Here is a 27,541-nt window from a genome sequence, read left to right as displayed (position 1 = left end):
ATGATAATTAAGGTGTGGGAACAGATTTTGCTGTAAGGATGTTCATTGCAAACGTTCAGAATAGTGAAAAAAGAAAAAATAACAAAAATCATAGAGGAGTAAGGGATTATCTTCAAGAAAAGGGCCTATGGCCTGATAAGAGAACACTGTATAGCAATTTAAACTGATACTGTAGGAAGACTATATAATGAACAGAAAAGTGAAATATAAAACAATATGTATACTTTCATTCCATTTTTGTTAATACATTTTATATATCATATGCATATTTCTGAATGGTAGGGGATATCGAGTAACTGTACTCCTCCCTTAAATTTTTAAATTTAAATTTCTCATGGGATGCAAAGGTAGTTCAGGGATAGAATTCTCACCTGCATGAGGGAGACCTGGGTTTGATTCTTCACCCGTACAACACCCTCCCTCTCGCAAAAAATCAACAAATGGTGCTGCAATGATGGAACAGCCACATGGAAGAAGAATGAAGTATGAGCCTCACCATACAGCATGCAAAAAAAGAAAAAAAAAAAGCTCTGAAAAAAATTAAAATTTTTCATTTCTCTACAATGATCACATGTTACTTGTGTGATAAAATATAAGTAAAAATAAAAATGCCTCAGAAGTACACCTTGGTGGGTGGGCCACAGTGGCTCAGCAGGTAAAAATGCTCGCCTGCCATGCCAGAGGACCCGGGTTTGTTTCCTGGTGCCTGCCCATGTTAAAAAAAAAAGGAAAAAAGAAGCACACCTTGGTGATGGTTTATTTGGTTTCAGACGGAGCTAGTTATACTTTGCATGGTGGGCTTTGCAGGTTCAGCTTTGCTCATAGCATGTGCTTTCTCATGCGCTCTACTTAAGAGTCCCAGAAGACAAGAGGAAGCAGAAACTCTGAGAGGGTTTGTGTCTTCATCAGATGCTAGCACAAAAAGGCTCCACAAAAAGGCATTCATCTAGGTGGTGTTCATTGCTTAGGACGCGTGATCTCATGCAGTATCCACAAAGTCATCCTGAGAAAGGAGGAGGCAGAGATGAGACTGGGACTATACTTCCTTTGACAGAAGGGGAAACCAAGTCACAAAGAGCCTGGGTTTTTCCTCATGATACCCCCAGGTTGGTTGTAGGGGCAGGGTTTTAGTCCATGGTCATGTGCCGTGACCATGAGATTGCATTTGGCTTCTCTTCTGAGTTTCCAAATCTCATTGTAGGTATGTGAGGGGAGGGAACTGGTTTTGTTTGGCCAAAAGAGAATGCTTAATGCTACCTCTGAGCAACACACCACGCCACATTCTGCGGTTCAGGATCTGACCAAACTTGCCCAGGTTCTCCACACCCATTTAAGGTAAGATTAGCTTCTACTCATCTTTGCGTTCTATGAACTATTTGCTTGCAGTCCGCTGTTACCTCGTCTAACCTTTGCTGCCAGTCTGTGCCCCCTGGGTCCCTCTTGGTGAGTGTCCCTTACTCTCAGCTCATTCCTTGAACAGCCTGAGTGGCCTGCCTGCTACCCCAGCACCAAACCCTCTCCACTCCCCACTGCATTTTTGCTTTCATGGTCTCCTCTTAGCCATGCTCCATCTGCATTCTGGAGCTGGTCCTGATGCTTCCTTTTCTGAATTCTTATCTGAACCCTGTTATTAAGTTGTATACTCCTTGATCTCTACTTTGTATCAGCTAAATGTCCATCTTTTCTCCCCTGAAAGACTCCGTATTCCTTGTAGTCAGAGATTGTTAATAATGGATAATAATACAGCTCTGATAGTTGACTGGTTCAGGTATTATGTGCCAGGCCCAGAGTTAAGTGGTTTACATAATTATTTCATTTAATGATCACAATAACCCCGTGTTATTATCCCATGGGACAGATGAAGAAGACACTGAAGCTGAGAGAGGCTGAGTCACTTTCCAAGGTCACTCAGCTAGAAAGTGAGAAAGTAAGAATGCTAACCATTTCTGTCTGATTGCAAAGTGCTTTTCAACACTACACACCCCGAGCAGAGGACCTTTGGTCACTATTTGTTGCTTCATTCAGATTGCTTTGTGTGCTATTCAAGGTGGAATCCACGGGCTCCTCACAGAACTGCCTCCTGTCTGTGAGGAAACAGATTTCTGCCTCTGGTATTTGGGGCTTGGATTCTTCTGACCCTCGATAGTTGTTTGGGATGAGAGCACTCAAAGCTCTGTGTGGTCCTCCCCACCCCTACTTTCCTGCATCTACACCCCCTTCACGGCCCACAGCTTTTCTCACCTACCTCTTACCCTGGGGACACCTAAGCAGCCAGAGGATTCTCTTAGGGAATCGGGGATCGCTGGTGCTGCAGGGCTGTATCTCTTGATAGAACTGGTAGGAAAATGAAGCCATAGATCAGCAAAAGACCCCAAAAAGAGAATCTAGAATGAAGACAGAACCCCTGTGGCTTGCGTACCCCGTCTGGACCCTAGCCCTCCACAGCCTCCCTCCCCTGCCCCCCAAGCAGAATCCTTGTTTTGGGGCTCCCAAGCCCTCAAGCTAAGCCCCGCCCCTCTCCCAGCATCCTAAAGTTTGGGGGCTGCATTCAAGTTGGAGATTTCTAAGGAGGGGGTGTGTTAGAGGGACATCTTCTGAGGGCAACTTGCCATGGAAGAACAGGGGAAAGGTGGCAGCCGCCACCGCTGTCCCTAAGGACATCTGGGTGGCTCTCCGGGAGACCCTGTGGCCGTTCCCCCCCTCCCATCAGCCCAGCCAAGCAGGGACCAAGCTGGCTTGTTATCACCTGACGCTGAGCAGCCACCGATCCCATTGGTGGAGCCAGATTCGGTCTGTCTCTCTCGTTCTTTCTCGCCTTCTCTGCCTCTCTCTCCTCCACGCTGCTTTGATTTCTCTTGCCTCTCTCCTGGCGCTTGGCTGGGAAACACTGTCTCGTAGGGGCAGCGGCAGCGGGCTGCTGAGCCAGACGGGAGCTGCCTGCGGGGCATGGAAGAAGCCTCCCTGGCAGCCGGGAGAGGAGCCAGCAAGTGCTGCTGCCTGTGACCCAGGCGTCCGGCCGCAGCTGCCCTGCCCTGGGGAGCTCATCCACACAGAAGTCTCTGCCTCCCCTTCCCTCCCCTTCCAGAGCTTCCTCTGCGGCCAGGTGAGTGCCCTTCCTCCCCAGAGCGTCCTTCTGTCTATCCGGAGAGAGGCTCAAGGGGCCAAGGGCTAGGAGCTGGGGGCTCTAGGGTCCTGGGCTACTCCCCCCACGAACTGCCAGGCCCGTGACCTTGTCCCCTTCCCCCTCGGCCCTTGGCAAAGGGCTTAATCGCTGGATCTGTTCTCTGGGGCACACAGTTAGTCACCCCGTGACCATTCTGCTGCAGTCAGAGATGCCAACGGGGACAGCAGGTTCAGGGGAAAGCTTTCCCTCTGGCATCAGGGTGGCTTTTCTGAATGAGCATAAGTAAAGGGGATCAGCACATCCAGTGTGTAGGCATGTTTGCGAGGAGACGGAAGGTTTGCGTGCGTAGCTAGGTCTGTCTGTGTGCAGTTATGCTCATGTCTGTGCTTTGGCCTGTGTGTGGCATGTCTGTGAACATACGTTTCTTGTACACGTGAGGTATGTGTGTGTGGGAGTAGTTATCTCAGTAGCCCGTGGGCATACACGAGGGGGGGGCCTGTGAGGCCGCCTATTTACGGGGTGGAGGTATCCCTTGTCATGTGGGGGGGCACATGCTGAGGGAGTGGAGGAAGCCAGAGGGCTTCTAGGTGGGGGGAGGGCGGCTCTGGAGCAGAAGGGGGCCAGCAGGTGGGAAGTGCGGGCAGCAGCCGTTGGCTGTGGGCAGCCGCGGGGGGTGTGCAAACCTGTTGGCATGCGATGGGGTCGGGGCTGCAGAGGGCGAGCAGAGGCACACGCATTCTCAAAGTCCGTCTTGGAGCCTGGAGCAGACTTGAGCGAGGATACGAGACTCCAGGCAGGGGGTTGGGGTGTCCAGAGGCTTGTGTGTGCAGACAGGTGTACCAGTTGGGTGCCTTCTTGTGGAGGTGGCACGCATGCATGTCGGCGCCTGCTGCTTCCTCTTTTACCCAAATATGGCTTGTGAGAAAGTGTACATGCCTGTGTGTGCGCGTGAGCCTGTGGACGTGATCACTTGCGGGTCGACAGAGCTGTGACAGCTGGTGGGAGGAAAGATCGTGGGGCCCTGCTGGGATGCGGAAAGTGACAGGAGATACCTGCATGGGCAGGTGAGCGTGGGGGAGTGAAGATGTCTGAGGACGTGTGGAAACCCATGTGTGGCACATGTGAGGGGGCACATGTGTGTGCATGTGTGGATGGGTGGAGGGCGAGCTGTGTGTGTCTGCCTGTGTGTGGGTGTGTAAATGCTTGTCTCTGGGTGGATGCACATGGGACTGTGGGTGTTTCTCGGGTGTTGTCTCAACCTGTCCACACCCTGCCCTTTCTCAGTCACCTGGGTGTAGAGAACCTGGGGTTCACGCCTACCCACAGTCCACCGAAACCCTGGCTTTACTGTTCTCCACTCTCCCAAGATGGGGTGCGGAAGCAATGCCAGTCCTTGTGGACCTGGAGGGAGAAAGGGGAGTGCAGCTCCCAGGTCCCAGACACCTCAACCACCAAACACAGCTGCCCGGCCTCTGGCAGGAGCAAGGAGAGTAGGCACTGAGGCAGGAGCAGGTGCCCACCCATGGGGCAGGAATGGGCTGCAGCCCGTGTGGGTGGGCAGGGAGCCACCCGTGGAGCACTCTCCGGGGCAGCAGCGTGCCTGTGTTCTTCTGGGTGTGCATGTGTGAGTGTACAGGTAAGGGAGGCACACAAGCATCTTCCTGGGAGCTTCCCACTGGGATCCCGGGGAGGTGGTAACTCCCCACTGTGCCACACCTGTCCCCATGAATTACAAACTGGATGATTATTATAGGGCTGTTTCCAGACACCCAATCCAATTCTGTTTTATTCTGGGTAGGACGCGAGTAGCATCCCCATGCATATTTACCATAGGATTCCCTGTACACAAAGCCACTGATATTTGGCTGAACTTCATAAAAGCAGATGCAAGCTTTAGGGTGGAAAGATAAAGTGAAACAAGCACTTGGGTGAGCCCCACGGGGAAGTGAGGGTCATCACCCAAATCCCTCCTCCTGTACTGGCCACCCCGGCAGCCCACAGGATCCTTCAGGCTTTGGAGCAGGCTCACTTGATGGGAAAAGAGTGGGCTGGAACTTTGGGAAGCTATAAATAAAAGTACCTGCATCTGCAGGCACGAGGTACCCTTAGCCCAGCTCCTGGGGAAGCAGAGGAGAGGGATGGGAGAAGGAAAGGAGATGATGCCCCGGAAAACCAAGGTGTGGTGGCAGAGGGGCGGGGGCGGGCTGGGGGGTTCTGGGCCCGAGGGAGGAACCAGGAAAACCATGAGACCGACTGGGCGTTAAGCAGATGCCCTGGAATGAAGTCCAGCCCACATTCATGTTCTTGTGTCATCCCGCCCACCTCCGCCCCCCAGGCCCCGGAGCGCAGGTGAGCCAGGCCTAAGTCGAGGCCAGGTTCAGCTCGTCCCAACTAAAGCTCACGTGAGGAGGGTGCTGTGGTCCTTTCACACCTGGAAGGACATCTAGGAGACACGCAGGAGTAGAACTGAAGGAGTGAAAGAGGGAGGTGAGAGAAAATGCAGTTCCTTGAAAGGGAATAGAAGGAGGAAAATAGAAGCAACACCCTGTGAGCCTATGTGCGCACGCGTGCTGCACCCGCCCAGAAGGGGACACCGCTGTGGTTTGACGACAAAGATGCTCAGGCTCCGGAGACTGACAGATCTGAGTTCAAATCATCTTCTGTCCCCCTGGGCTTGGGCATATTTGTTTCCCCCAAACTCAGTTACCTTCTCCATAAAATGGGGATACTAATCGTATCCATCTATTGTGAGGCTTGCATGAGATAATGCTTGTGAAATGATTGGCACATAGTAGGTCCCTAACTGAAAACTAATCACCTAAAGCAAGAATGGAACCGCTGAAAGAGAAAGAGTGATAGTCAAAAAAGTTTTGAGTGGAAAAGAGCCTAAAGTGGGCCATGACGCATGCTGCCCTGCTCTTACCATGAGCAAACATGTCATATGTACCCACCTGGCACTGGACTCCTAGCCTTGTGCCGTATGACCCTCACTGGGTTTGAACCCCCAGAGAGGAGAGAGGTCTGTGCCCAAGAGCCCTCGGACTCTGGCTGCCCCGACCCTGTGCCTGCCCTGCTCCTTGTGCCTCGCCTCAGCTCCTCAGCAGGTGTTTCCTGTCTCTCCTACATGCCTTGCCCACCCACTCTCTCCACCCCCGCCCCCACCCCTTTTCCATTCCATCCCTTTCTCTTTTCTCGCCTGCTGGCTGCTGGCCCCCTCCCTCCTCAGCTCCATCTGCTGCAAATCTGTCCCTCCCTGCGTTTGCAGCATTCCCACTGCCTGGGCCACCTGTCAGGTGCCGTCTGCTCTGCAGACCCCAATGATGAAGCTGAGAGCCCCTGGGGAGGACCCCATCTCACCTTTAGTCCCTCCCCTCTGATATTCCCCAGACCATCTTTTCCATCGGGTTTGATGGGGAAAGTGCAGCCCAGGGGTCCTCAGGGTCCTGCCACACGAGGGATATGGGGAGCAGGACATGCCAGAAAACACCACGGTGGGAGGGAGATGCCCATCCTTCCCCTCCCCTTCAGTCCCCACAGGAGCCAAACCCGAGGGGAGCATGGAGCTTCTGTCCACCCCCCACAGCATCGAGATCAACAACATCACCTGTGACTCCTTCCGCATCTCTTGGACCATGGAGAACAGTGACCTGGAGAGGGTCACCCATTACTTCATTGACCTTAACAAGAAAGAGAATAAGAACTCCAACAAGTTCAAGCACCGGGTGAGTCGCGAGGGTCCCCAGAGGCACCTCCTCCCAACATTTATTCTTGAAGGAGGCAGGATAATACTTTTGAGTCAGATAGGCTTGGTTAAAATCCAGACTTTTCTTGCTGTGCAACCTGAGAAAGTTGCTTAACCTCTCTGAGCCGGAGCTTCCTCACTTGTAACAAGGGATCCTTAAATGCCAATCCTCATAGATTGCTAGGATTCAGTGAGATGATATGCGTACATGCGGGGCTTGGCACAGTTCCTAGCACAGGATGGGTACTATTATCTGTGTGATTTAAGAATTTTAGACAAATGTGGAGAACCAGGGCCCGGGTGGAGCCAAGGACTCCACACACATGGGGATGACATCTCAAGTTTTGACAAAGCCTCAGGCTCAGGAAGCAGCTGGGTTGTTGGTTGGGGGGCGGGGGGTAACATGACAGCAGGGAGGGGACAGTGCCCTTTTTGCTTGGTCCTGAGTGGTCCCCACTCAGGCACCTGTGATTCTCTTTGTCCCTCGCCCTCTGGCCTGTTATGTTCATCCTTCGCTTAGAGAGGGAATGTTAGAGAGTCCTTCACTGGAGTTGAACTTGTTGGTTGTGCCCTCTCCCTGGGTTAAAAAGCCTGTGTGGGGGCGGGCGGGAGGAAGCTTCCCATCTTCTCCAGCTGGGAGAAAGGAAGGGGGAAGAGTGAGGTGGGAAAAAGCCTGGTTCCCACGACGACAGCATCAGTGTGGGTTACTCACCCTCTCTCTCTGGAACTGGTTCTCCTGATCTGGTTGTCTTTTGTCAGGCCAGTTGCCACGGTGACGTGAATGTTCAACACCACCCCCTTAACTCTCCCCCCACCCCAAAGAACCAGGCATATTTTTCCCTTCCTCCCTGGCTTCTCAGCATTTGCCGTTGCCATGGAGACGGCACTGCAGTGTGCTGAGCTCTCGAAGACTCCCTCAAGAACGGCAGTGGTGCAGCCCTCAACTTTGGGGGGCCTCTCCTCCAATAGCCCTTCTCTTCAGTTTCCAGGAGAACGGGGCTCCAGGGGGGCTCAAGGAGTGGGGAGAGGCAGGGGCCGTATCTGCACTTCCTTCCTAATAGCCGCTGCTTGCTTCTGCAGGTACAGGTGGCTGGGGGCACGGAGCCATTGAATCTCTGGACTCTGACCCTCCTCAGGAGAATGGGGGAGAGGGGTCATCTGGGGGGTGTGGAAAGTCTGGGAAATCGCCAGGATTGAGTGTGACCCCCAGTTTGACTCTTGGCTATTTGTCTGCATCCCATTTCTCAGGATGTCCCCACCAAGCTCGTGGCCAAGGCGGTGCCACTGCCCATGACAGTGCGAGGCCACTGGTTCCTGAGCCCCCGCACGGAGTACAGCGTGGCCGTGCAGACGGCTGTGAAGCAGAGCGATGGCGAGTACCTGGTGTCGGGCTGGAGTGAGACTGTCGAGTTCTGCACTGGGGGTGAGGCCCTGCTGTCACATCACTAGCCTACCTCTTTGCACGCCAAGTTTACTGGTGGCCGAGAGGACCTTCATCTTCCTCCAACAAGCCTTCATGAACTTCTCCTGTCTACCAGGCTCTATGCTTGGGCTGTAGGAGAAACAGACCTTCCCCACCCTTAGAGCAGTTTAGAGCAGGCAGCCGATGGACAGGAACACAACTAATTGAGTTGGCAATTCTGCTTTCATAAAGGGATGGAGTTACAGTTCTGGCTTGGGGCAATCCTATTTTGCTTATCTTGAGACACCACTTCATCTGGGAAAGTGGCTCCTATTCAATGCTCCCCCACCAAGCTCTCTTAGCAGAACTTAACTTGCAAATTCCAGCATGAACAAACACCAGGCTTATGAGTGCTTGGTCACCGATGACCTAGGATCAGTCTCACAATATTCCTTTTCTTTTGGTGTCCATGGTGAGAACTGCTCCAGATCTCTCCCTGTCACCAGGAAGGGGCAGGAAATGTTCTTGGCCCCAGGCCTCTGAGGCTGCTGGTTCCATCCTCTGCCAAGGTCCATGCCCCCAAGCCTCCTTAAGCTGTCATCCTCTTTTGAGTGGTGCTTTTCCTTAGCTCTGCTGCAAAACCCTTTTCTCGGGAGGCACTTCCAGTCCTTGCAGGGAAAGCCTCCTGGTTTACCCCTAGAAACTGCAGGTAATTGGAGTCTAATTCAAATTGGGTGAGTCCACACTCCTTTTGCCAAACCAAGTACCCTGCTCAGGGCTGCATCAGCGAGGAAGAAAAGGCACCTTTACAAAATGTGTACAGAGGTGCTGAAGAGGCTAGCAGAGCCCTACCTGGGCTCCAGGGCCCAAGCTGACTCAGGGGGTTCGATCTTATTATCCTGTTTCCAGCCTTCCCTGTTTCTCCTGGGATGCTTTGGCAGGAAGTTACTTCCCCAGACCCTGCTCTGCCTTAACATTCACCCCTGTGAGTCCCAAGCTTGGTTCTCCCCAAGCTCCTCACAGGCCCCTACTTGCAATCAGAGCTGACTTTCATGTAGGTGGTAAGGGCAGCTTTCCTCCTGCTGGATTTAAGGGGATCCCCTCAAGGGACCTCATATTCTACCCTCTTAAGTCCCTCTTTTGCCTCGTGGTCCTCTTTGCACATGAGGATGGCCTGGGATTAGAGCCCTCGAGGCCCCTGGCATGACTGTGTAACTGGGAAGCCCCCTGCCCTTTTCTGACCTAGAGAGTCCTGACCCCTGGCAATGAAGGCACAAGGGTGACAAGGACCGTCAGCACCAGCTCTCCATGTCCCCAGCCAAGGCCAGCGGGCCTGTTTGATTTTGAGTCCAAGGTGCTCTGCCTTTTGGTCTCACCTAGTGCCCTGGAGCCCAGGGATTGGCCAACATTCCCCGGGTGGGGTGGTTGAGTGAGTCATAGGGGAGGCAGTCGTGACCCCCTGGCTGGGCCTCAGATCACCCTGCCTGGATTCTTGCAGATTATGCCAAGGAGCACCTGGCCCAGCTGCAGGAGAAGGCTGAGCAGATCGCAGGCCGCATGCTCCGCTTCTCAGTCTTTTACCGCAACCATCACAAGGAGTACTTCCAGCATGCCAGGTAGGGGTACAGCAGGCCACCCTGCAGGGCCCGCTAGGTCCCTTATGCCTCCCCCAGGCCTTCCTGCTCCTGCCGTGGCTCAGACGGAGGCCACCCCTACCCTACTGGTGGCTAGACTATTCTTTGGAGCACCCCTGTGCTCATATCTCCAGACTAATTCTGCAGAGATGGCTATTTGGGGTGGCCCCCAAGGAAGGCAGCCTGCCTGAGCACTGTGCTAAAAAATCTGGGGGAACTAGGTCCAGGGTTTGAATCTCCTTGGGGCCATTTCTTTCTCCGGGTTCTATTACCACAAACCTTGGTCAGGTCAGCTGTCTCTCAGATTCAGGCCCTCGATCCAAATGGGAGGTGAATGAAAGGAGCACCAAAGGAGAGGATTCTGAGTAGGAAGGGTCCTAGGAGACACCTAGCTTAGACATTTGCAAACTATGTGCTGAAAGGCCTGGTGGCCCCGGGGAGGTATCTCCAGGAACACCTTAGGGTGAGGGTGGGGTTATGATGGGAGAGGAAATCAGAAGATGGGATTTGTGGGTCTCACACCTATAATCCAAAAACCAAGAGAAACTTCAAATATGCTTGCCTATTGCCCTCCTATATATAATTTCCTTGGGGCGGGGGGGGAGCAGAGAAGTAGTTCCACAGTCCAAAAACGTTTGAAAATTGAAGATCTCACCCCACCCCCTCTGCATACAGATGAGGAGAGCGAAACTCACAAGGGAAGTGGGTTGGCCAGTCCAGCCAGCAGGTCACTAGGACAGCCAGGACCGGGCAAAGACAGGCTGGATGGGGGACTGCCCACCACCCCCCTTGGCCGCTTGACCCACTTGCAATCCGTGCCCTTCTTTGGCCAGGCGCACGGCCTCTGTTAGTGTCTCTGCCGTTCCCATCCATACCCGTCCAACAGAGCAGAGCAAACTGACTTTCCCTCATGCAGTGAGGACCCGGGCAGGACTGGGGCTGGCGTTTGTATCAGAGAAGAGAGGCCAGCAGGTGAGTGACAGGGTAGAGGCCCTTTGTGAGAGAGAGAGACAGAGAATATCAGCGTGAACCAGGCACCTTACTGGGTGCCAGGATATAAATATAAATAAAGGCAGGGTCCACACCTTTGAGAACCTGAAGAGTCTAGTCTGGGAGAGAGTGCAGAACGGTCTAATCTAATAAGTATGTGTAATAGTTGACTGATATTCCCAGGGTCTAGCACATATTAATAGGCAGCCAACTATTTGTTGAATGCAAGCACCTCATGTCCCAGGAAAGTTCTAGAGAGGAGGGGTCTCCTGTGATGGACTTTGAAGGATGACTAGGAGTTTGACAGACCATTGGAGAAAGGTAGAAGAGCAGGCCAGACAGAAAGAAGAGCATTGCAAAGGCGTAGAGGCAGGAAAGGGCTCAGTGTGGAGTTCCAGCATGGCTGGAAGATGTTACCCCTGGGTGTGGAGGGTAGTGGGGAAGTAGGAAGTGGCAAAAGAGGCCAGAAATACCAGATGTCAGGGGCCTTGCAGTGGAGGTAGGCAGTGGTGCTCCATCCCATCGTTTTAGGCTGGGGAATGACAGGTTCACATCTTTCCTCGGTGAACGAGTGGGCAGGATGAGCTGATCTCTCAGGGCCCCCCCCCCCACCCCGCTCTGGCATTCTGGAGTGCTATATTTGTGACTGTTGGGGGCGGAGGGGCTGGGGAGCTGCGGGGGGAGCTGGGAGCTGGGCCCGCTGCCTTCTCCACCACCCCCGGCAGCCCCAGCCTTGGCCGGGCTAACAGGAGGTGTTTCTCTCCTGGGTCGGCAGGACCCACTGTGGGAATATGCTGCAGCCCTACCTGAAGGACAACAGCGGCAGCCACGGCTCGCCCACCAGCGGGATGCTCCACGGAGTCTTCTTCAGCTGCAACACGGAGTTCAACACCGGCCAGCCCCCGCAGGACTCCCCCTATGGCCGCTGGCGCTTCCAGATCCCCGCCCAGCGCCTTTTCAACCCCAGCACCAACCTCTACTTTGCGGACTTCTACTGCATGTACACGGCCTACCACTACGCCATCCTGGTGCTGGCGCCCAAGGGCTCCCTAGGGGACCGCTTCTGCCGTGACCGCCTGCCCCTCCTGGACATTGCCTGCAACAAGTTCCTGACCTGCAGCGTGGAGGACGGGGAGCTGGTCTTCCGCCACGCCCAGGACCTCATCCTGGAGATCATTTACACCGAGCCTGTCGACCTGTCCCTGGGCTCCCTGGGTGAGATCAGCGGGCACCAGCTCATGAGCCTGTCCACGGCTGACGCCAAGAAAGACCCCAGCTGCAAGACCTGCAACATCAGCGTGGGCCGCTAGAGACTCCTAGGGAGCCGGGGGGCTGGGCAGGGGTGAGGGGAAGCATGGACATGGGCTGGCGTTGGTTCAGGAAGTTGGCCTCTCTCGCCCCTGCCCCCCTGCCCCCCTGCTCCCTCCACTCCACCGGTCTACCCCCTTCCCTCCACCCCTTGGCATGGCAGGCGATTGAGGGCGGCCCTCTTGGGGAGCATGGCCCACCCCAGGCCTGATGGACTTGGAGAGGCTTCTTAGCCTCTGGAGTTGGGTGGGTGACTTGGATGGCTGGACACTCTTCCTTCCTTCTAGTTTCCCTGGTCTGATGTTTCTTGTCTCCTCCCAGCTCCCCATCTCGCAGAGACCTGCCCACCTCCAGGGCTTTCCCAGGGAAGCCCCTCTGGGCTGGAGCCCATGTGTAGCTTGCCTGCCTCCAAAGGAGAAGCAGAGAGATGTGGAGCACAATCTTCCTTTGCCCCATGCATCTCACTCAGGGCCAACCACAGAATGCTCCCCATCCCTATGCCGAGCTGGGGCCTCGGGTGCCTCCCACACCTGACCTGGGCCCTTTCCCTCTATAAATAGTCTCTGTGCCCTGCTTTGAAACCCCCCCCCCCCCCCCCGCTACTCCTTGCCCCAAAGAACCCTCTTCCTGCATGGGGAGAGCTGTCCCTCCCCTTCCCCACTTGCCCACTTGGGACACTCCTCCTGCTTTCTAGAAAAGGGGCCCCCTTTTTTTTCTCTCTTAGATTTGGGGACTCGGGACTGTTGGGGTTTTTCCTTTCCTCTTCTTGGAAACAATGTACCCCAGCATTTCTTCACCCTCGCTCAGAGCACTAGAGTGTGAAAGGCAGCCACTGAGGGCGAGAAGGGGGAGACCCCCGAGACCCAAAGGTGACCCTTCCTCAGCTGGAGCGGACTGCCTCCCGCCCTGATGGGGCTGGCATGGAATGAGAGAGCCAAGGGCTCGCCCTCAGAGCCCTGGCACCCCACCTGGCTGTGTCGCTTTGCCTGCTCTGTGCCGCGGTGCCGTGACTGTGTCGTGCCCGTGTGTGAACTGGACTGTGGATTCTTTGCCACTCCACCTTTTGCCCTACCCACTGGCACTTTTGCCTCCCTGGCGAGCCTATCAGCTGAGAGACACCCTGCCCCCCGCCCCAGCTCTCTCCTTGGCCTCCGGAGTTCTCACCTGTTTCTTACTTTTGTACTCATCAGGAGGGTGGTGAGGTGGACTCCCTGAGACAGGCCAACCAGGTGGAGTGATCAGGAGAGGTGCTGACCGAAATAGCTAGCTGTCTGGAGGATACAGTGTGTGTGTGTGTGTGTGTGTGTGTGTGTGTGTGTGTGTGTGTGTGTGTATGCATGCAGAGGAGACAGCAGTTCCCACAGGGACTCACTCAAAAATGACTCACTTGAAAGTGACAGACAATGAACTAGCGGCTGGATAGTTCTGAGTTCAAAGACAGAAGGGGTTGGCAGGCCAACAAGGGTCTACTCAGTGAGGGGACAGGCAGTAGCGTCTTCTACAGCCAGGAGCTGTGGCATGGCCAACTGTCTCCTCGGGGTGGGTTATGGGAGATGCATGGAGAAGGAGAGGACATGGGCCCCAGGCCTTTTCCCCCTCTGCTTACAGCATTGCTGTGGGGGTGGCCCGCTGCCCTCCCTTGGCCCCCATGTCCGTCCTGTACTGGGGACACACCCGCCTGTGCTGTGCTTGCAATGTGCAACAATAAACCGTCACGGCCTGAGAGCCCTGCCTGTCTTTGGACCCCATGGGGTGGGAGTTGGGTGAGTTGTGCAATCTACAGAGATGCTCTTATGGGGATGGTCCCCCGACACAGGCCAGCTGGAATCTTTTCCAAGGGTGCACTAATCCTGCCATGGGAGGCAGGGCTCAGAAGGCAGATACAGTGTCTCCAACTTGGAAAGGACTTTGAAGGCCATTTGTTTCTACCTTTCACTAGGGAAAACTGAGTCCTCTGAGGGGGGACACCATGGGAGAGAAAACAAAGCAATCTGGAGGCCCCACCAAGGTCCCCAGAACCCCTATTTGGAGCCCTTTCCAGCTGCTATATTAGACCCAGATGCCACTGAATTCCCCTCCCCCAGGATGGTGCCTCATCTGTAGATCTGAGTCACCTCTGCGCCTATTATTATGGACTTATTAAAATGATCCTCTGCCTGAGTGGAGAAGCTCCAGAAAAACAGAGGCACGTCATTGACAACGAGTGCCTGACTCAGGGGCACATTAACATACGTCATCCAGAACTTGGGGCCCACCCTCTCTGGGTGCTCTCAGAAGGGCAAACTACCATTTCCTGCAGGCCTACTGGGTGCCTGGCATCATGCCAGGTGCTTTCTCACCCATTATCTCACGTAATCTCCATGGAGTCCTGGAGCAGCATCATTACTATTTGACATGAACAAACTGAGGCACAAGGAGGTTTAAATGACTTGCCCTTGTTTCACGGGCAGTAGACGACAGAGCCCAAGATTATCATACCAGGACTCTTTCCCAGTCGTGGCCCTGTCTTCCCCAGTGAAAGCTTGGGGCCACCTGTGGCAGTGAGACACGGGCAGGGCCCAGCTCAGATTCAGTGACTTGGTGCCCCCATCCCCCATCCCACCCCCATCTCCGCACCTCTTCCAGGGGCCTGAGCCCATGCCTAGTTCCAGAATATCACCAGGGGGGGCTGTGGAGTCACAGATGCCAAGGAGGTTTATTTTAGGGCTGTGCACGTGAAGCTCAGAATGTCAATGGTGGGGAGTGAACTACGGGCCTGCACTGGGTCCCAGGGGAGAGGTTTCAGTCTTCCTTTTGTAAACCCTTCTTTTGGGTTTCTTAGGAGGACAGATTGACTCCCAGGGTCCTCTTAGTGGGGATGAAGGCAGCTGATGGAGATGTGGGACTCCAGGCCAGGGCTCCTCCAGGGAGCCCACTTCTCCTTTCTCTCCTGATGGCCAGTCTTGGGCACCCAGCCAGCCCTGGGCCACTGGAGGCACCTGTCAGATGCGGCTGGGGGATGGCATCCACCAGAGGCTGCCCTGGGGTCCCTTTTGACCTGCATCCCTTTAATAGGACCCGGTGGGAGGAGAGGGGTCTGTGTGCATGTGCACACACACACACACACTCATACCCACTCACACCCACATGCACTCTCTCTGGGCTGGATTTAGAAGACAGCTCAGAGGCCAGAGAGAGTGACAAGGTGAGGGAGAGCCCTGGACGGCAGCTGCCACAGGGCCCCAGGACTGGCTCTGTCTTCTCAGTCACCTCCGAGGTGCAGTCAGGGATGGAAAATGAGGTGGTGGCCACGAAGGGGCGGCTCTGTGGCACAGCTGGGGTGTGCTGCCATGCAGGCACAAACGTACAGACACACCCAGCCCGTACACACTCACCCCTCACACACGCGACTCACACATCCTCCTTTGCTCGGATGTACATTCCTGCCCATTCCTTTCCTCCTGGACCAGCATCCTTCCCTTCAATCCTTGGTGGATGAGAGGGGTCCCCAAGCTGGCAGAGAGGGGAGGTGCCAGGTCCGAGGACCTCACAGTTTTCTGGCTTTGAGTATGTCTGTTCTTTACGTTAGGAGAGAGGTGGTTGGGGACCCAAGGAGAGGGATGAGAAGGGAGCTCAGGAAGCTGAGCTGAGGTGATTTGCCATAAAACGGCTTGGCCACAGCATCTGGAGAAGATTGAAACCAGATGTGCCCAGAGCGGGGGAGGGGAGGAGGCCAGGGTGAGAGAGGGCTGGAGCAGGAGCGGCAGCAGCTCTGGCTGGCAGGAGGCTGGGTTGGGGGCGGGCCTCACGGGTCTCTGGAGAAAACATCTGGCTGCCCTCTTCCCAACTCCCCAGGTCAGGCACTACTATTTTTTTTTTTTCTCCAAACTGGAGCAGCAAGTCTTTTCACAGATTCTAGAATCAATCCGTGTAGAGGGGCAGTCAAGTACAGGGTGTGACTTGGGAAGTGCCCCAAAAGAGGTTACCAGCTAGCCAGGAAAAAAATGTCCCCTGTTACCCTGCAAGTCCACCCCTGAGGGAGGTTAAGCATTGCCCTCTTCTGGCAGGAGCAGTTCTGTACTAAACTCCTAGCACCTGATTGGAAACTCGTGTACCCAGAAGTTTCCTTTTAGGATAGGAGTAGAGTAGTCCAGAAACTAGTAAACTGTCCAGCAAAGGACAAGAAGCCACATTTATTGAGAACCTCTGGTTTTCCAGGCACGGTGACAGGCTCTCCTCAAATATCTCACAACATGTCAGGAAGGAGCTTCTATGGCTCCATTTTTCTAGATGGAGAAACTGAGGCTCAGAGGGGTCAGATGACTCACCAAGGGTTGCGCAGCCACCGAATGGCTGAGCTAGCATCCCAAACTGACTGTGTTTACTTTTCAAGCTTGTGTCCTATTTCCTCCTGAGAAGTATGTGGGGTTAGGGAGAGGGGAAGGGAAGAGGAGAAAAACCAGACTGAGGGACCAGGGCAGGGCACCCAACTCAAACTCATTATACAATCAAGCCAAGAGTTGGCCCTGGGAGCCCCAAGCGTCTGCTGAGGGTCCCAGTTACGTCAAGAACTCTGTATGGCCAAGAGTCCTTGCACCTCACAGTAGTCTGCGGGCGGACGTCTGTCCCCGTTCCCCCTCCCCCATGGCCACCAGCCTTTGGTGCTCTCACTGAAGCAGTCTTCCGAACCCCTGGCCAATCCCGAGTCCCAGGTGAAGTGAGACGTGGTGGGGAGTGCAGAGATGGCTCTGATTTCTGGGACACAGGCAGGCCCACCCTGGTAGCCCGCCCAGGGCAGGGGAGGGCAAAATCCGCCTCAGAAAGACAAACACAACTGTCCCCAGGCCTCCTGCTCCCGCCTTGGCACTCCTGCTCCCCTCAGCCAGTCCCCACTCCCACCTTTCCAAGGGCTCCCTGTACTTCCAACTCCCCTCCCAATTGCCCCAACCTTCCCCTTTTACTTATTTTTTATTTGTGTGTGAGGAGAAGGCTGGTTTGGAGTGAAGGACAGTGTGAGGCGATGCGGGGCGAGGGGAAGGATGGGGTGACGGGAGGGAGAGCAGAGGAAGCTCCTTCACCTTTTACTTTATCTGCCCTTGGATCGTCTGGTCTGCTGTATGAGGCGGGTTTCCAGGGACAGGCCGGGACAGGATGGCCAACCCTCCTACAGATGAAGCAGCAGAAGCCCAGGGAGGGAGCAGCTTGTCAAGGTCAAAGGGCTAAAGCGTGACTAGCGCTGCTTCCCTGTCAAGGCTAGAGAGGTGCTTCCAAAGAAAATAAGTTTGGTGCTCCAGCGTGGTTCTCTTGACCTGCTGATGGGGGTTAGGTGCAGAGAGACCGGGGCCCTTCCCTCCTAGCTCTACCTCTGCTAGCCAGGTGCTAAGGACCCAGGGGGACTACACGAGAGAAAACTGGAGAAGTGAGTTTTCCTTCCTCTAAAACGGTGTCACCCGAGCTGATTGATGGGGAGCTGCCCTGAAGTTGATCTAGCTGGAATCCTGAAGCAGCCAGATGGTGAGGGTGGGTTGGGCCCAGAGAACCTTTCAATTTATTAAATTCTGAAATATGTATTAGTGGCCTGCAGCCAGTTCTTGAGCAGCTTCCACCACCCAGAGGAGGCAGGTCCTGGCTGTACTCTACCTTCTCCTCTTCCCCTCCTCCTCCTCCTCCACCCCATCTCACCGACCTCTGGCATTCTCTACCCCCTGTCCACAGTGTCGCCCTCCTCCTGAGCCATCAGAGCCAGCCTGCCTTTGGGTTGCCTGCTGATTGATTGCCAGCCTGGGGGGGCGGGGGGTGCAGCGTGGGGGGGCGGAGGTGGATGTCTAGGCAACCAGACAGGCCTGTACCTCCACTTCCCAACTGGCCACTACAGAGGACCCCTGCGGTACCCTGCGGACCTGCTTGGTGGTTTCCAAAACTTGTGTCCGCTTCACTGGGTGGTTTGGGAACTGCACTGTCGCTTTGGCCCTGGCACAAAACCCTTCTGTACTATTCTGGTCTGGGCGTGGATCTCCAAGATGCTCTGTGCCTTTTACTCGTGGCACCAAACTTCCCCCGCTGTGCCTACACTTGACCTGGTTAGGGCTTGCCTCTTAAAATGGGCCTGGGTCGAAGACTGGAGGTCTTGTCAGCATCAGTCCCTGAGCCATTCAAGGAGGCTGAGTTTGTGTTATGATGGAGTCTTGGGGCACACGCCCGGATGGAACCCGAGGCCCCTCTCTCCTGGGGTGTGGTGTTTGTAAGCATCCTGTTTGGGGTAGAGGACAAGGTACAGCTCCGTGGGCTGGAGCCCCTCAGTCTGGACTGTTATGATCCCTGGTTTCTTGCAGGCATGTGGCTTACAAGCTGGGACTGTGATCTTTGAGCTTCGGAGAACGCAGGGGGCTGGGAGGAGAGTGGTGGCCACTGACAACAAATTCTACCCTGGAGAATCTAATGCCACCTCGGTTGGCAAACTGTGGGTGAGATGCCCAGACAGCTCCAACCATCTGGGGACTTTTCCTTTCTGCTTGTGGCTTTCAAAGGCTGGCTCATGACTATGCAAGTCAAGCACCCAGTCAAGAGGGAAGGAAGCAGGGAGGGGTTGCTGTACATCACAGTCTCATGACTCGACTGAAGCAACAAACAGCAGCCCGGGGGCACTGCCCTCTCCCTTGCAAGGTTTTAGAGCCATACCTGTGGTCAAGACTGAAGAGAGGGCTGCAGCCTAGCTGTGAAATCAGACCAGCTTTCTGGAAGAAAAGGGTCCTGTGGACCCAGATGACACAAACAGGAAGCTAGGTGATGTGTCTGGTTTGCAATACTGCTTTTTGCGTAGAAAGCTGATGCTGTGTCCACCATGCCTTGCTGCTCCCTAGGGGCGCCCCCTGCCATGTTCCAGACAGCATCTGGCGCAGTGTCTGCCTCCGCAGGAGGGAGGGGCTTCAGTCCCACTGGGGGCTGTCGGGAGCAGCAGGGCTTAGAGCTTAGAGCGGGAGGCCTGGCTCTCCCCTGAATCTGTGAGCAGCCAGCCAAGGGGTCCTCCCCCAGCTTGCTTGCTTTCCCCGAGGGACGCATGTGAACACAGTGCAGGCAGAACCTCCTTTGAAGGGGAAGGTACAGGGAGGTGGTTCTCTCCTCCTGGCCTCTAGGGACCTAGGCTTGCTCTCGCTGCCTGTGCCAGGAGGGAGGCACTGCGACAGCTGGTTGGGGAGGGAGGCGGCCATGGCAGGAAAGAGGAAGCCAACAGGACTCAGTCTCGGGTCGCCTAGGAGAGGGGGCCAGAGCTGGAATGTCTGCTCAGTGGCTGCCCAGTGTCTGGCTCTTGTCTCCCACAAGGAGAGGAAGACCAGCTGGGGCCAGCTCTCACTGTCTGACCTTCTGGGAGGCAGGCGCTGGGGAGTGAGGCCAAGGAGAGACCTGGATAGCTGGAGGACCCGTTTCAAGTAAGCCTGGTCTTCTGACTCCTCATGGGGTCCCCCAGCTGGACGCCATCCCCCCTGGCCTTCCACAGACTCAGAAAGAAACGGCCTACCCTATTTTACAGTACCTCCTGCCTCTTGACCAAACAGCCTTTTTACAGGCTGTTCCATCCTTCCCCTTGGGGTGGGAGGGCTGTGAGCAGTGTGTGTGTGTGTGTGTGTACAGTATGCTCAGGATGAAGTGTGCGACGTGTCTGTGTGTGTCTGTGCCTGAGTGTGAAATCACAGCCTCAGGGGTCCTGGAATTGAGGGAAGGAAGAGCTGCCAGAGAAGCCCCTGACACGCAGCCAGCCTGCACATCTGGAAGGAGATGCTGCCCTCCCCCAAGCCCCAGACAGCATCTGGCACAGGATATTGGCTGTAACACTTTCAGTTTATTGGCTGGGGTGCCCTGGGGTGGCTGACCAGCCACTGGGCCTCAGAGAAGCCCTGTCTCAGCTCCCCACCCCCTCCCCATCATCTCTTCTCTGTGGCTTCTGAGGGATTCGTTCCGATGGAGGCTCGTGCCCCAGGAAAGGGGGGCTTAAAATAAAACCACATCTAGGTTGGGGAAGGCGTAAGAAACATACGTTACAATGAAGATTATGCCGCCGGCTCTACCCAGTACAGCGTGTAGAGACGGGCAGGGAAGGTGGGGGGGTGTCCTGCTGATTGTCCCTCTCCCCACCGGGGCAGGGCCCCCAGAGAGGAATGGTCACTTCAAGTGTCTCAGTGAAAGCTCTGACTCCCTGACCCCGGCCCCTCACTCTGGTGGGGAAGTTCATGAAGCAGTCCGACTGCCCTGCCTCCCGAGGGGCCATGGGCCCTGCGGGTCCTGGTGCCCAGGAGAGGGGGACGGCATGCCCGCCTTCTGCCTGCTCCCACTGTCCGGTCGGGGTGCCGAGGGCCGCATGCCTGCCGTGGCCTTCCCCGGTGCCAGGGTAGTGGTCACTTCCTGCTGTGGAGTGTGTCCTGAAACTTGGTGCTGGTATACCGCAGGTGGAAGCCTTTTTTGGTGATGGTGTCATCTGAGTGGAATTTGACCAGGACCGAATCTCCTGCCGAATACACCTCCTCAGGGGGCTGCGAGAGAAACGGGAGGGGTGGGAGGCTAGGTAGAGGGACCCATCCTGCTGGGAGGGTGGGAGAAGACCAGTCCTCCCACCTGGAGAGAAGAGATCCAGCTTCTCCCCCAGTCCCAAGCTGCTAGAAGGACGGCAGGAGGCTCCCCAACTTTTACCAGCTTCCTCCAACCCCTTTAAACAGTAGGAAGACTCCTGCTAGCAGGAGTTTAAAAGGGTACCTGGGGGAGGAGAGAAAGCACGGGGAAGAGGAGACTTCCATTCTCAACCCAGTGCTGCTACTAACACGTTAGCTGTGCAGTCTTAGACAAGTCACTCCCCTTCTCTGGGCCTCAATTCCCTCAAATGCAAAAAGGAACAAGTGCTATCTGCTCTCCAAGCCTAGAAGGGTTGTTAGGGCCAAAACAGGTGAGATGATGAATGGGAAGGGGTCTTGCAAAGGTGGGGGGGGGTTCTGTGGGCAGACTGCCTTCTCACTGCCCCAGTGGTCTCATGGAGAAGCCTAGACAGCCTTCTTTCTGCAGGGCTGTGGAGGAAGGTGGCAGAGAGAGGCAGGGTCTTCCCCATTCCCCTCCCCCAGATTCTGGCCATGGTCTGCTCTAGGAGATGCCACCTTTGTGGAAAGCTCTCTGCAAGCCCACTCCTCACCTCTGGCAAGTGCCAAGCATGAGCCACCCCAAAGAGCACCCGCGCGCAAATGCTCTGAGCATGCAAGGAATCCAAAGAATCATTTCTGAGAACCTTGGGGACATTTCTCGTAAATGGTAACTGTGCCAGGAAGCTCTGACTGGATTGGGTTCCTTCTCTAAGTCCTCTGCCATTTGCTCCAGTATGTTGGAGGTCTCTGGAAAAAACCACCTGGGGACGCCTAATTTGGCAGGTGAGTTGCCCAAATGTGGCAGATTGAGGGAACTGGAAAGAGGGCCAAGCAGGGATGGGGATTTAGCTTAGTAGCCAAGGGTTTCTAGCGCTGCTGACCTGGGCAGACGAGGGGGCTGAGTGCTCTGCCTGCCGGCTTCCCCTCCCACCCTGGTCCCTGCCCAGCCCAGGCCATTTACACAAAGGTCTGAAGCTCTGCTCCTAAGGGAAGATCTGGCCAATGCTGGGTCCAACAGCTGCTGCGGTTCCTGGAAAGTTTAACCCTTCCTGGGTGCCCAGGCAGCCCTAGAGCACAGTCATGAGAAAGGCAAGGGACCAGGGAGAGGGTGAGAGGGAGAGGGTGTCAGACTGTGCATGTGAGTGTAAATGTGTGAGGTACAGTATGTGTGCGTGTGTGTGTGTGTGTAATGGGGTGGGGAAGACAGCTTTCTCCGAAGGAGGAAAAGATCCAAAAATGACAAAAGTAAAACAAAAGAAGCCACAAGCTCTTACTGGGATGGAAAAAAAAGTCCACCCATGGGGTTAGCGCAGGGCCTTAGTTAAAATCCCATCAAAGAAGATTTGCCTGCTGCCTCTGGAAGTTCTATTTCATGGGGGCCTTGCAAGGGAACAAGCAGCAAGGCTTGGGGTTACTTGGACAGCAGCTATGTCTTTGGGACAAATTGGCCTCTCACCAGGATAAGAAACTGGCAGCGGCAGAGATGACGGTGTTTATACGCATCAGCCAGAAAGATTGGTTAGAGCAACTCAGCTCAAGCTCTGTGTCCCTGGCTCATGCCCCAAACTTTGTTCCCCACTCCTGGCCCTGGTGAGATGCCTTGGGATGGGTGCAAGAAAAAGGAAGGGAACAGAAAGAACTCCACCCCTCTCCCCAGAGGCAAGGACCCTTGTAGCCCCACGAAAGCTGGTTCTGAAGCAGGCCTGGGTCAGGGCGGGGCCAGTTCCAGAATCTGTAGGAACCTCTGTTTTGTCCAGAAAGGACCTGATTTCCTGGCCCTTTCTTGTTGGGGAGGACCCCGGGCAAGGTGGGTCTCTCTGAGCAGCCCCCCCACCAGGCTGGGTCTCCTGGATGCCGCACAGGACCAGACATGTGCTACCACTGATCCCAGGGCTGTGGGGGGGGGTAGTTTACGGGGGGGGTGGGGTGGGGGGGTGGTGAGAGTGGCCCTCTGCAGCCCCAGAAGTGGTGGGGAGTGAGGTGTGTGGGGCAAGAAGGGTGCAGAGGCAGGGGGAGGGGCTCACCCCAGAGCCACAGTAGCGCCCCAGTCGGGGGGCTGTGCTGTCATAGCCGTCAAAGAGCTCCATGTAGTCGTAGCCACAGTCAGTCTCCTCCTCCACCTCGAAGGTCTGGAACACGAGCTCTACGCCGTAGCCTTCCTCTGCCACGATGACCCACTCGCAGTCCACCCCCCCGGGGTAGTTGTTGTCTCCAAACTGGGCATGAGAGTAGAGGTCCTTGGTCTTCACCTCTGCCCGCACCTGGCCCCCACACTCTGCAGGGAGAGACCACACACTTGGCCACCCTTTCTCGGGAGCCGCCCAGTGTCGGGACGCAAGCTGCGTGGCAAGCTGGATGGAGGTCTGCATGCAGGCCACATGCCAGGGCTGGGACAACGGCTCAGGGGCTCTGCTTCTGGAGCCAGGGCTTGTACGGGGGAGGGGGGACCTGGAGGCTGGGGAAAGCACGTGCCCTCTAAAGCAGACAGCTGCTAATCTGCTCCAGCTGATGGCTGCTGTGGAAGAATGTGGGCCCAGACTTGCCAGATCTTCCATTCTTTAAGCGAGGCCATACATCTGGAGTCTACATGAGAAGTCCTGCTTATGAAAGCTCCTGATTTGAAAACTCCTGATTTTTGGTCTCCAGTTAAAAAAAAAAAAAAAAAAAAAAGAACAGCACAGTGTGGACCTCGCATAACAGGTCTGAGTCAGATCGCATTCTGAGTGTCCAGTTTGTGACCCCTGCGCTGGGAGAGGCAAATGAGCACACGCGGGCAGCACCGGGATGGCCCGCCCCGCCCCCCTCCCGAGGCCCTCTGGCCTCTCTCCTGTGCACCTGGCCTCCAAGTCTCCCTGGGGAGGAGGGGAGGGTGGGGCCTGGGTCTGGGACTGCATCTGTAAAGGGAGGTGGGGGTGTAGACCCATCAGTGGCTGAACACCCACGAAGAGACTGAAAAGCCTGAAGTCTAACAGCCTGGGCCTGACATCAAGTCCTCCCAGTTCTGGGCTCCAGGTTTCCCATGTAGCACACGGGCCCCACTACTTCATTTCCACCCCCCCGCGTCACTCCCAATGCTCCAGCCAAAGAAAATGACTTGTTGCCACCTGTATACACCCTGAGCCATCCTGGGCTCCTCCCCCTGCCTAGACTGACCCCACCAACTCATGCCCAGGGTTAGGCCCTTATCGTATTTTGTCTCATGCTGCAATTATCTGGGCATGTCTTATCTTACGAGACTGGGAGTTCCTGGGGTGGGAGGGGCGGAAGGGCTCATGACTGATTCACTGCCATGTTCCCTTCAGAGGCTTCTCACATTAGGGTGAGAGCTCAATAAATGGCTGCTGAACAAATGAGCAAACAGTGAACAGCAGAGTGAATTCCTTGAGGGGAGGGACCTTTCTCTGCTTTGTTCATTTCTGTAACCCGCACTTATAAGCCTGCCTCATATGTACTGTATGTTGATAAATACGTGTTGATCGAATGAATGAATGATTGGATCTTTGGGGCTGGCATGTGGGTGGGCTGCTGCATTGTCAAGAATCCTGCCTTTTGGGGATTTGGGAGCATTCCTGAGAGAGACAGAAAGTAGTAGAGTCCCTCCACCTCCCTAGAAGCCTTCCCTGCTGTGCTCACTGCTCTCTGTTTTCTGGCCATCGCAGTCCCCAGTCACAACCTCCCCACCTGCACCCTTTGCTGCTTAACTCTGCTCCCCTGGCCTGGTCTGGAACACCCAGTCTCACTTCCTCATCCTGCATTCTGCAGGCCAGGCCGTCTCTGCACTCAGGACGCAGGGCATGGAACGCCTGTGCCTCACGCGAGCTCTTTGCAAACCTCCCACCTCCAGCCCAGGGCTTGGCTTTGAGGTGAGGGTCTTCAGAACAGATGAGAATGTGCAGATGCCCGGAGCCCCGGCCCGGGGAGACCGCACCTGTGGAGTGGGAGGCCTGGAAGCCCTTCCTCTGGACAGAGTTGTCAGAGAAGAAGCGCAGGAACATGCGGCTGCCCGTGGCCAGGACGGGCTCGGGCTTCTTGCTCCCGCAGAAGCGGCCCAGGACAGTGGCCTTGGCGTCACGCCCGTCGTACACCTCCAGGTGGTCGTAGACACACTCGGGCTGGGACTCTATGTCCATCTCCACGAAGGTCTGGAGAGCGGGGAGGGGAATACAGATGGGAATGTGGCTCAGAGAGAGGTAAGGTAGGGAAGGGGTGACCCCAAATCTGGGGCTCTGGACCCTAGCTCCTGGCCCCCCCAGGGGAGTGGCCACTGTGGGTAGATGACAGTGAGAGAGGACCCAGGAAAGGGGCAATGGAAAAAACGTAGCCCAATGTATTTGGGGAATGAGGGCCCTTTCCAGACCAGCCATGGGAATTCTCACGGGGATGGCCCCTTCACCGGCTCAGCCACGCTGCCCGGTCTGCAGCCTGCACCGCTCCAGGCAGTGCCTCTGACTCATTCATGGCTTAGAAGGGGGAAAGGTGGTGGCCAGGCTGCATGGAGGGAGCAGGTGTGTGCGTGCAGGTGGGGAGTGGGCAACTTACCAGCTTGACCCGATGCCCAGGGGTGCTAGAGATAGCCCAGGTGCACTCCTTCTTGCTGGGATATTTGTCAGGCCAGTTGGGGCTAGTGATGGTGCCGCTGGTGGATGTCACCTTGTGGTCACAGCCAGCTGTGGGAAGTGAGTGGGAGGGGGAGATCAGCAGGGACTCTGATGCTCCCATACCCCGTAGGAAGAAAGGCCCTTCCCCCACCCTCCCCTTTCTTCTTCTTTCTCTATCCCCCCACTTAAAAGTTGCACTGAAGACCGCCATTACCTCTCCTTTAGTCACCTTGCTTGGGGAGAATCTAGCTGGCTGGTTCTAAAAGAAGCCATAACTGAGGCTCCTACTAGCAGTGGAACTGATGCCAGAGACCATGGGAGTTGCCATCACAGACTCCTGTACGTAACCCCTGGACCTCTGGGGCCCATGCCATCTGGCCACTCCTCCCTCTGCCCTTCCCTGATGTTCTCATCTTCTGACCTCCTGCCATTCCTCCACATTTCACAGAAGACTTTGACACCTGACTCGGTGCTTCTCTCCATTCCTCACTCTTGCTGTCATCCTAGTGATGTGAGCAAACACGCAGACAGTCTGTCCAACATAATGGCCTCTCAGTTCCTCAACCTTCCCAGCTCCACTGGTTTCTCTCTCCCTTCCCCTTCAGGCACGCGTCCCAGCGTGTGTCATCCTCTGACATTTCTCAATACTACAAATGCATTACCCTCTCTTTGGCATCCCCGATTCTTACAGCCTGATCAGAATCTACTTCCTGAAGTTACTCAACTTCACAGAGCCCTCCATGGTCTGGAACTTTCAGTTTTCTCCCAATACAATCTCCTTGGTTGACTTAACTTGCTTCTCTATCCGGCTGGACTGTATGGCTGATCACCCAAACTGCTCATCCCCACCCTCAATGGCCTTGTCCCCTGTCCTTATACTGTATCATCTTAGGAGACCCCACCCACAGTCTCCGGCTTCAGCTGGAGCCCCGAGCCACTTGATCCGCTTTGAATTGTCCTTAGCCAGCTCCTGGGCACCTGTGCCCCATCCTCAGCGCTCTCCTCAAGTCCCCATCTCAACTCCCAATCTTGCACAGCGGCACCTCCTACTCCACCCCCACCCCCAGCGCCCCACTGGAAATCAGGCCCCTCAGGCATGAACTACTTCAACTTCCTGACCTGCACAATTGCCTTACCTGCCTCCGCCTTCCCTCCTTTCCTCTAGTTTCCTAGGACAAGGTATCCCTCCTGTCTGCTGGGGATACATTCTCCTGTGAGGAGGGTGGGTCCACTGCTGCCCACAGGTGCCCTCCTACAAATTACCCACCATCGCCCTCACTCTCTCTGCCACCTCAGCCAGCCTCTGAGCCTCCCTAAGCTTTGTCCCTCCTCAAACAGCTCTCCCATGACCTGATTCCCCTCCACCCCCTACCCCTCCCGTTTTCTTTTCAGCCATGCCTTTAAGAAAACCTGCGATCACGCCTCTCACTACTTGTGGCTCCTCAATCCAATGCAATCTGGCTTCGGCCCTGAAAAGCAAGGCCCCACAAACTCCAGCCGAAAAACCAATGGCCATTACTTGTTATCATCCAACCCGACAGGGCCCTTTGAGGAAAAAGGGGCAACCAGTGCCTGACAGTGTCCCGGGAGGGAAATGGGATGATTGGAGTGCAGGCCACACACCTGTGCCTGCCACCGAGGCTTGTAAAATGAATGGCTCAGTCACGAGGGCCCAGACAGGGGCAGCTTCCTGCTCAAGGCCACCCAGGGGTCCTGGTGGAGCCGGGGCAAGCCCCTGAATCTCTCCCATTGGCACCGTCAGCTGCTTCCCCACCCATCTGTGCTCTCACACCTCCACCCCCGCCCCCGCCCCACTGACACGCTGGGCTTCCATGCGCTCTCGTTTCTCCTTGCACATCCACTTCTTTCCCCAGCTAGAATGCACTCTCCTTGGGAGCAGGGGGACGCCTATCTAGTTGCTCCTACAGAGCTTTGCACGCTGCTGGAAACTCAGAAGGGGTTGGAGAATACTGACTGAGGTGCAATTATCATATATATACATATATATATATATATTTTTTTTCCCCCCACATGGGCAGGCTCTGGGAATCAAACCCAGGTCTCCAGCATGGCAGGTGAGAATTCTGCCACTGAGCCACCGTTGCACTGCCCTATCCTATAATTTGAGTAGGAACAATGAATG

General features: G+C 55.4%; 3 protein-coding genes across 9 annotated transcripts in view; 1 reads left to right on the top strand and 2 right to left on the bottom strand.

The window, feature by feature from the left end:
• Positions 1 to 749: 749 nt before the first annotated feature.
• Positions 750 to 7,701, bottom strand: LOC143677115 (uncharacterized). Of its 5 annotated transcripts, none has more exons than XR_013172385.1 (7): positions 7,579 to 7,701; positions 6,729 to 6,801; positions 5,556 to 5,590; positions 4,953 to 5,015; positions 2,747 to 2,937; positions 2,246 to 2,334; positions 750 to 1,003 (listed from the first exon to the last, which is right to left on the bottom strand). XR_013172385.1 is itself a non-coding variant. In XM_077152731.1 (7 exons), exons 2-7 carry the CDS (start codon positions 6,756 to 6,758, stop codon positions 958 to 960), a joined length of 483 nt encoding a protein of 160 aa, XP_077008846.1. In that variant the 5' UTR covers positions 6,759 to 6,801; positions 7,579 to 7,701; the 3' UTR covers positions 750 to 957. The 5 variants fall into 5 exon arrangements, 3 of the variants coding, with proteins under 3 accessions (XP_077008846.1, XP_077008847.1, XP_077008848.1); XM_077152731.1 differs by having other exon boundaries at positions 5,527 to 5,590; XM_077152732.1 differs by lacking the exon at positions 7,579 to 7,701 and adding an exon at positions 7,332 to 7,544 and having other exon boundaries at positions 5,527 to 5,590.
• On the top strand, positions 1,375 to 12,789 carry PHYHIP (phytanoyl-CoA 2-hydroxylase interacting protein). 2 transcript variants are annotated; one of them, XM_077152729.1, is made up of 6 exons: positions 1,375 to 1,443; positions 2,899 to 3,103; positions 6,653 to 6,846; positions 8,115 to 8,289; positions 9,767 to 9,884; positions 11,668 to 12,789. In XM_077152729.1, exons 3-6 carry the CDS (start codon positions 6,682 to 6,684, stop codon positions 12,200 to 12,202), a joined length of 993 nt encoding a protein of 330 aa, XP_077008844.1. In that variant the 5' UTR covers positions 1,375 to 1,443; positions 2,899 to 3,103; positions 6,653 to 6,681; the 3' UTR covers positions 12,203 to 12,789. The 2 variants fall into 2 exon arrangements, with proteins under 2 accessions (XP_077008844.1, XP_077008845.1); XM_077152730.1 differs by lacking the exon at positions 1,375 to 1,443 and having other exon boundaries at positions 2,574 to 3,103.
• A 7,207-nt stretch (positions 12,790 to 19,996) lies between these two features.
• Positions 19,997 to 27,541, bottom strand: part of BMP1 (bone morphogenetic protein 1) — a 53,352-nt gene continuing 45,807 nt past the window's right edge. For both annotated transcript variants that reach the window (XM_077152724.1, XM_077152727.1), the window contains 4 exons: positions 25,340 to 25,467; positions 24,729 to 24,942; positions 22,825 to 23,075; positions 19,997 to 20,704 (listed from right to left, as the gene is read on the bottom strand). In XM_077152724.1, coding sequence (XP_077008839.1) covers positions 20,570 to 20,704; positions 22,825 to 23,075; positions 24,729 to 24,942; positions 25,340 to 25,467 — 728 coding nt within the window. In that variant the 3' untranslated portion in view covers positions 19,997 to 20,569. The remainder of the gene's footprint in view (positions 20,705 to 22,824; positions 23,076 to 24,728; positions 24,943 to 25,339; positions 25,468 to 27,541) is intronic.

This window comes from Tamandua tetradactyla, chromosome 3 (assembly GCF_023851605.1).
Source record: "Tamandua tetradactyla isolate mTamTet1 chromosome 3, mTamTet1.pri, whole genome shotgun sequence".
Lineage (NCBI taxonomy): Eukaryota > Metazoa > Chordata > Mammalia > Pilosa > Myrmecophagidae > Tamandua > Tamandua tetradactyla.
Note: the sequence above shows the minus strand (reverse complement) of the source record. Positions and strands in the feature narration are given on the sequence as shown.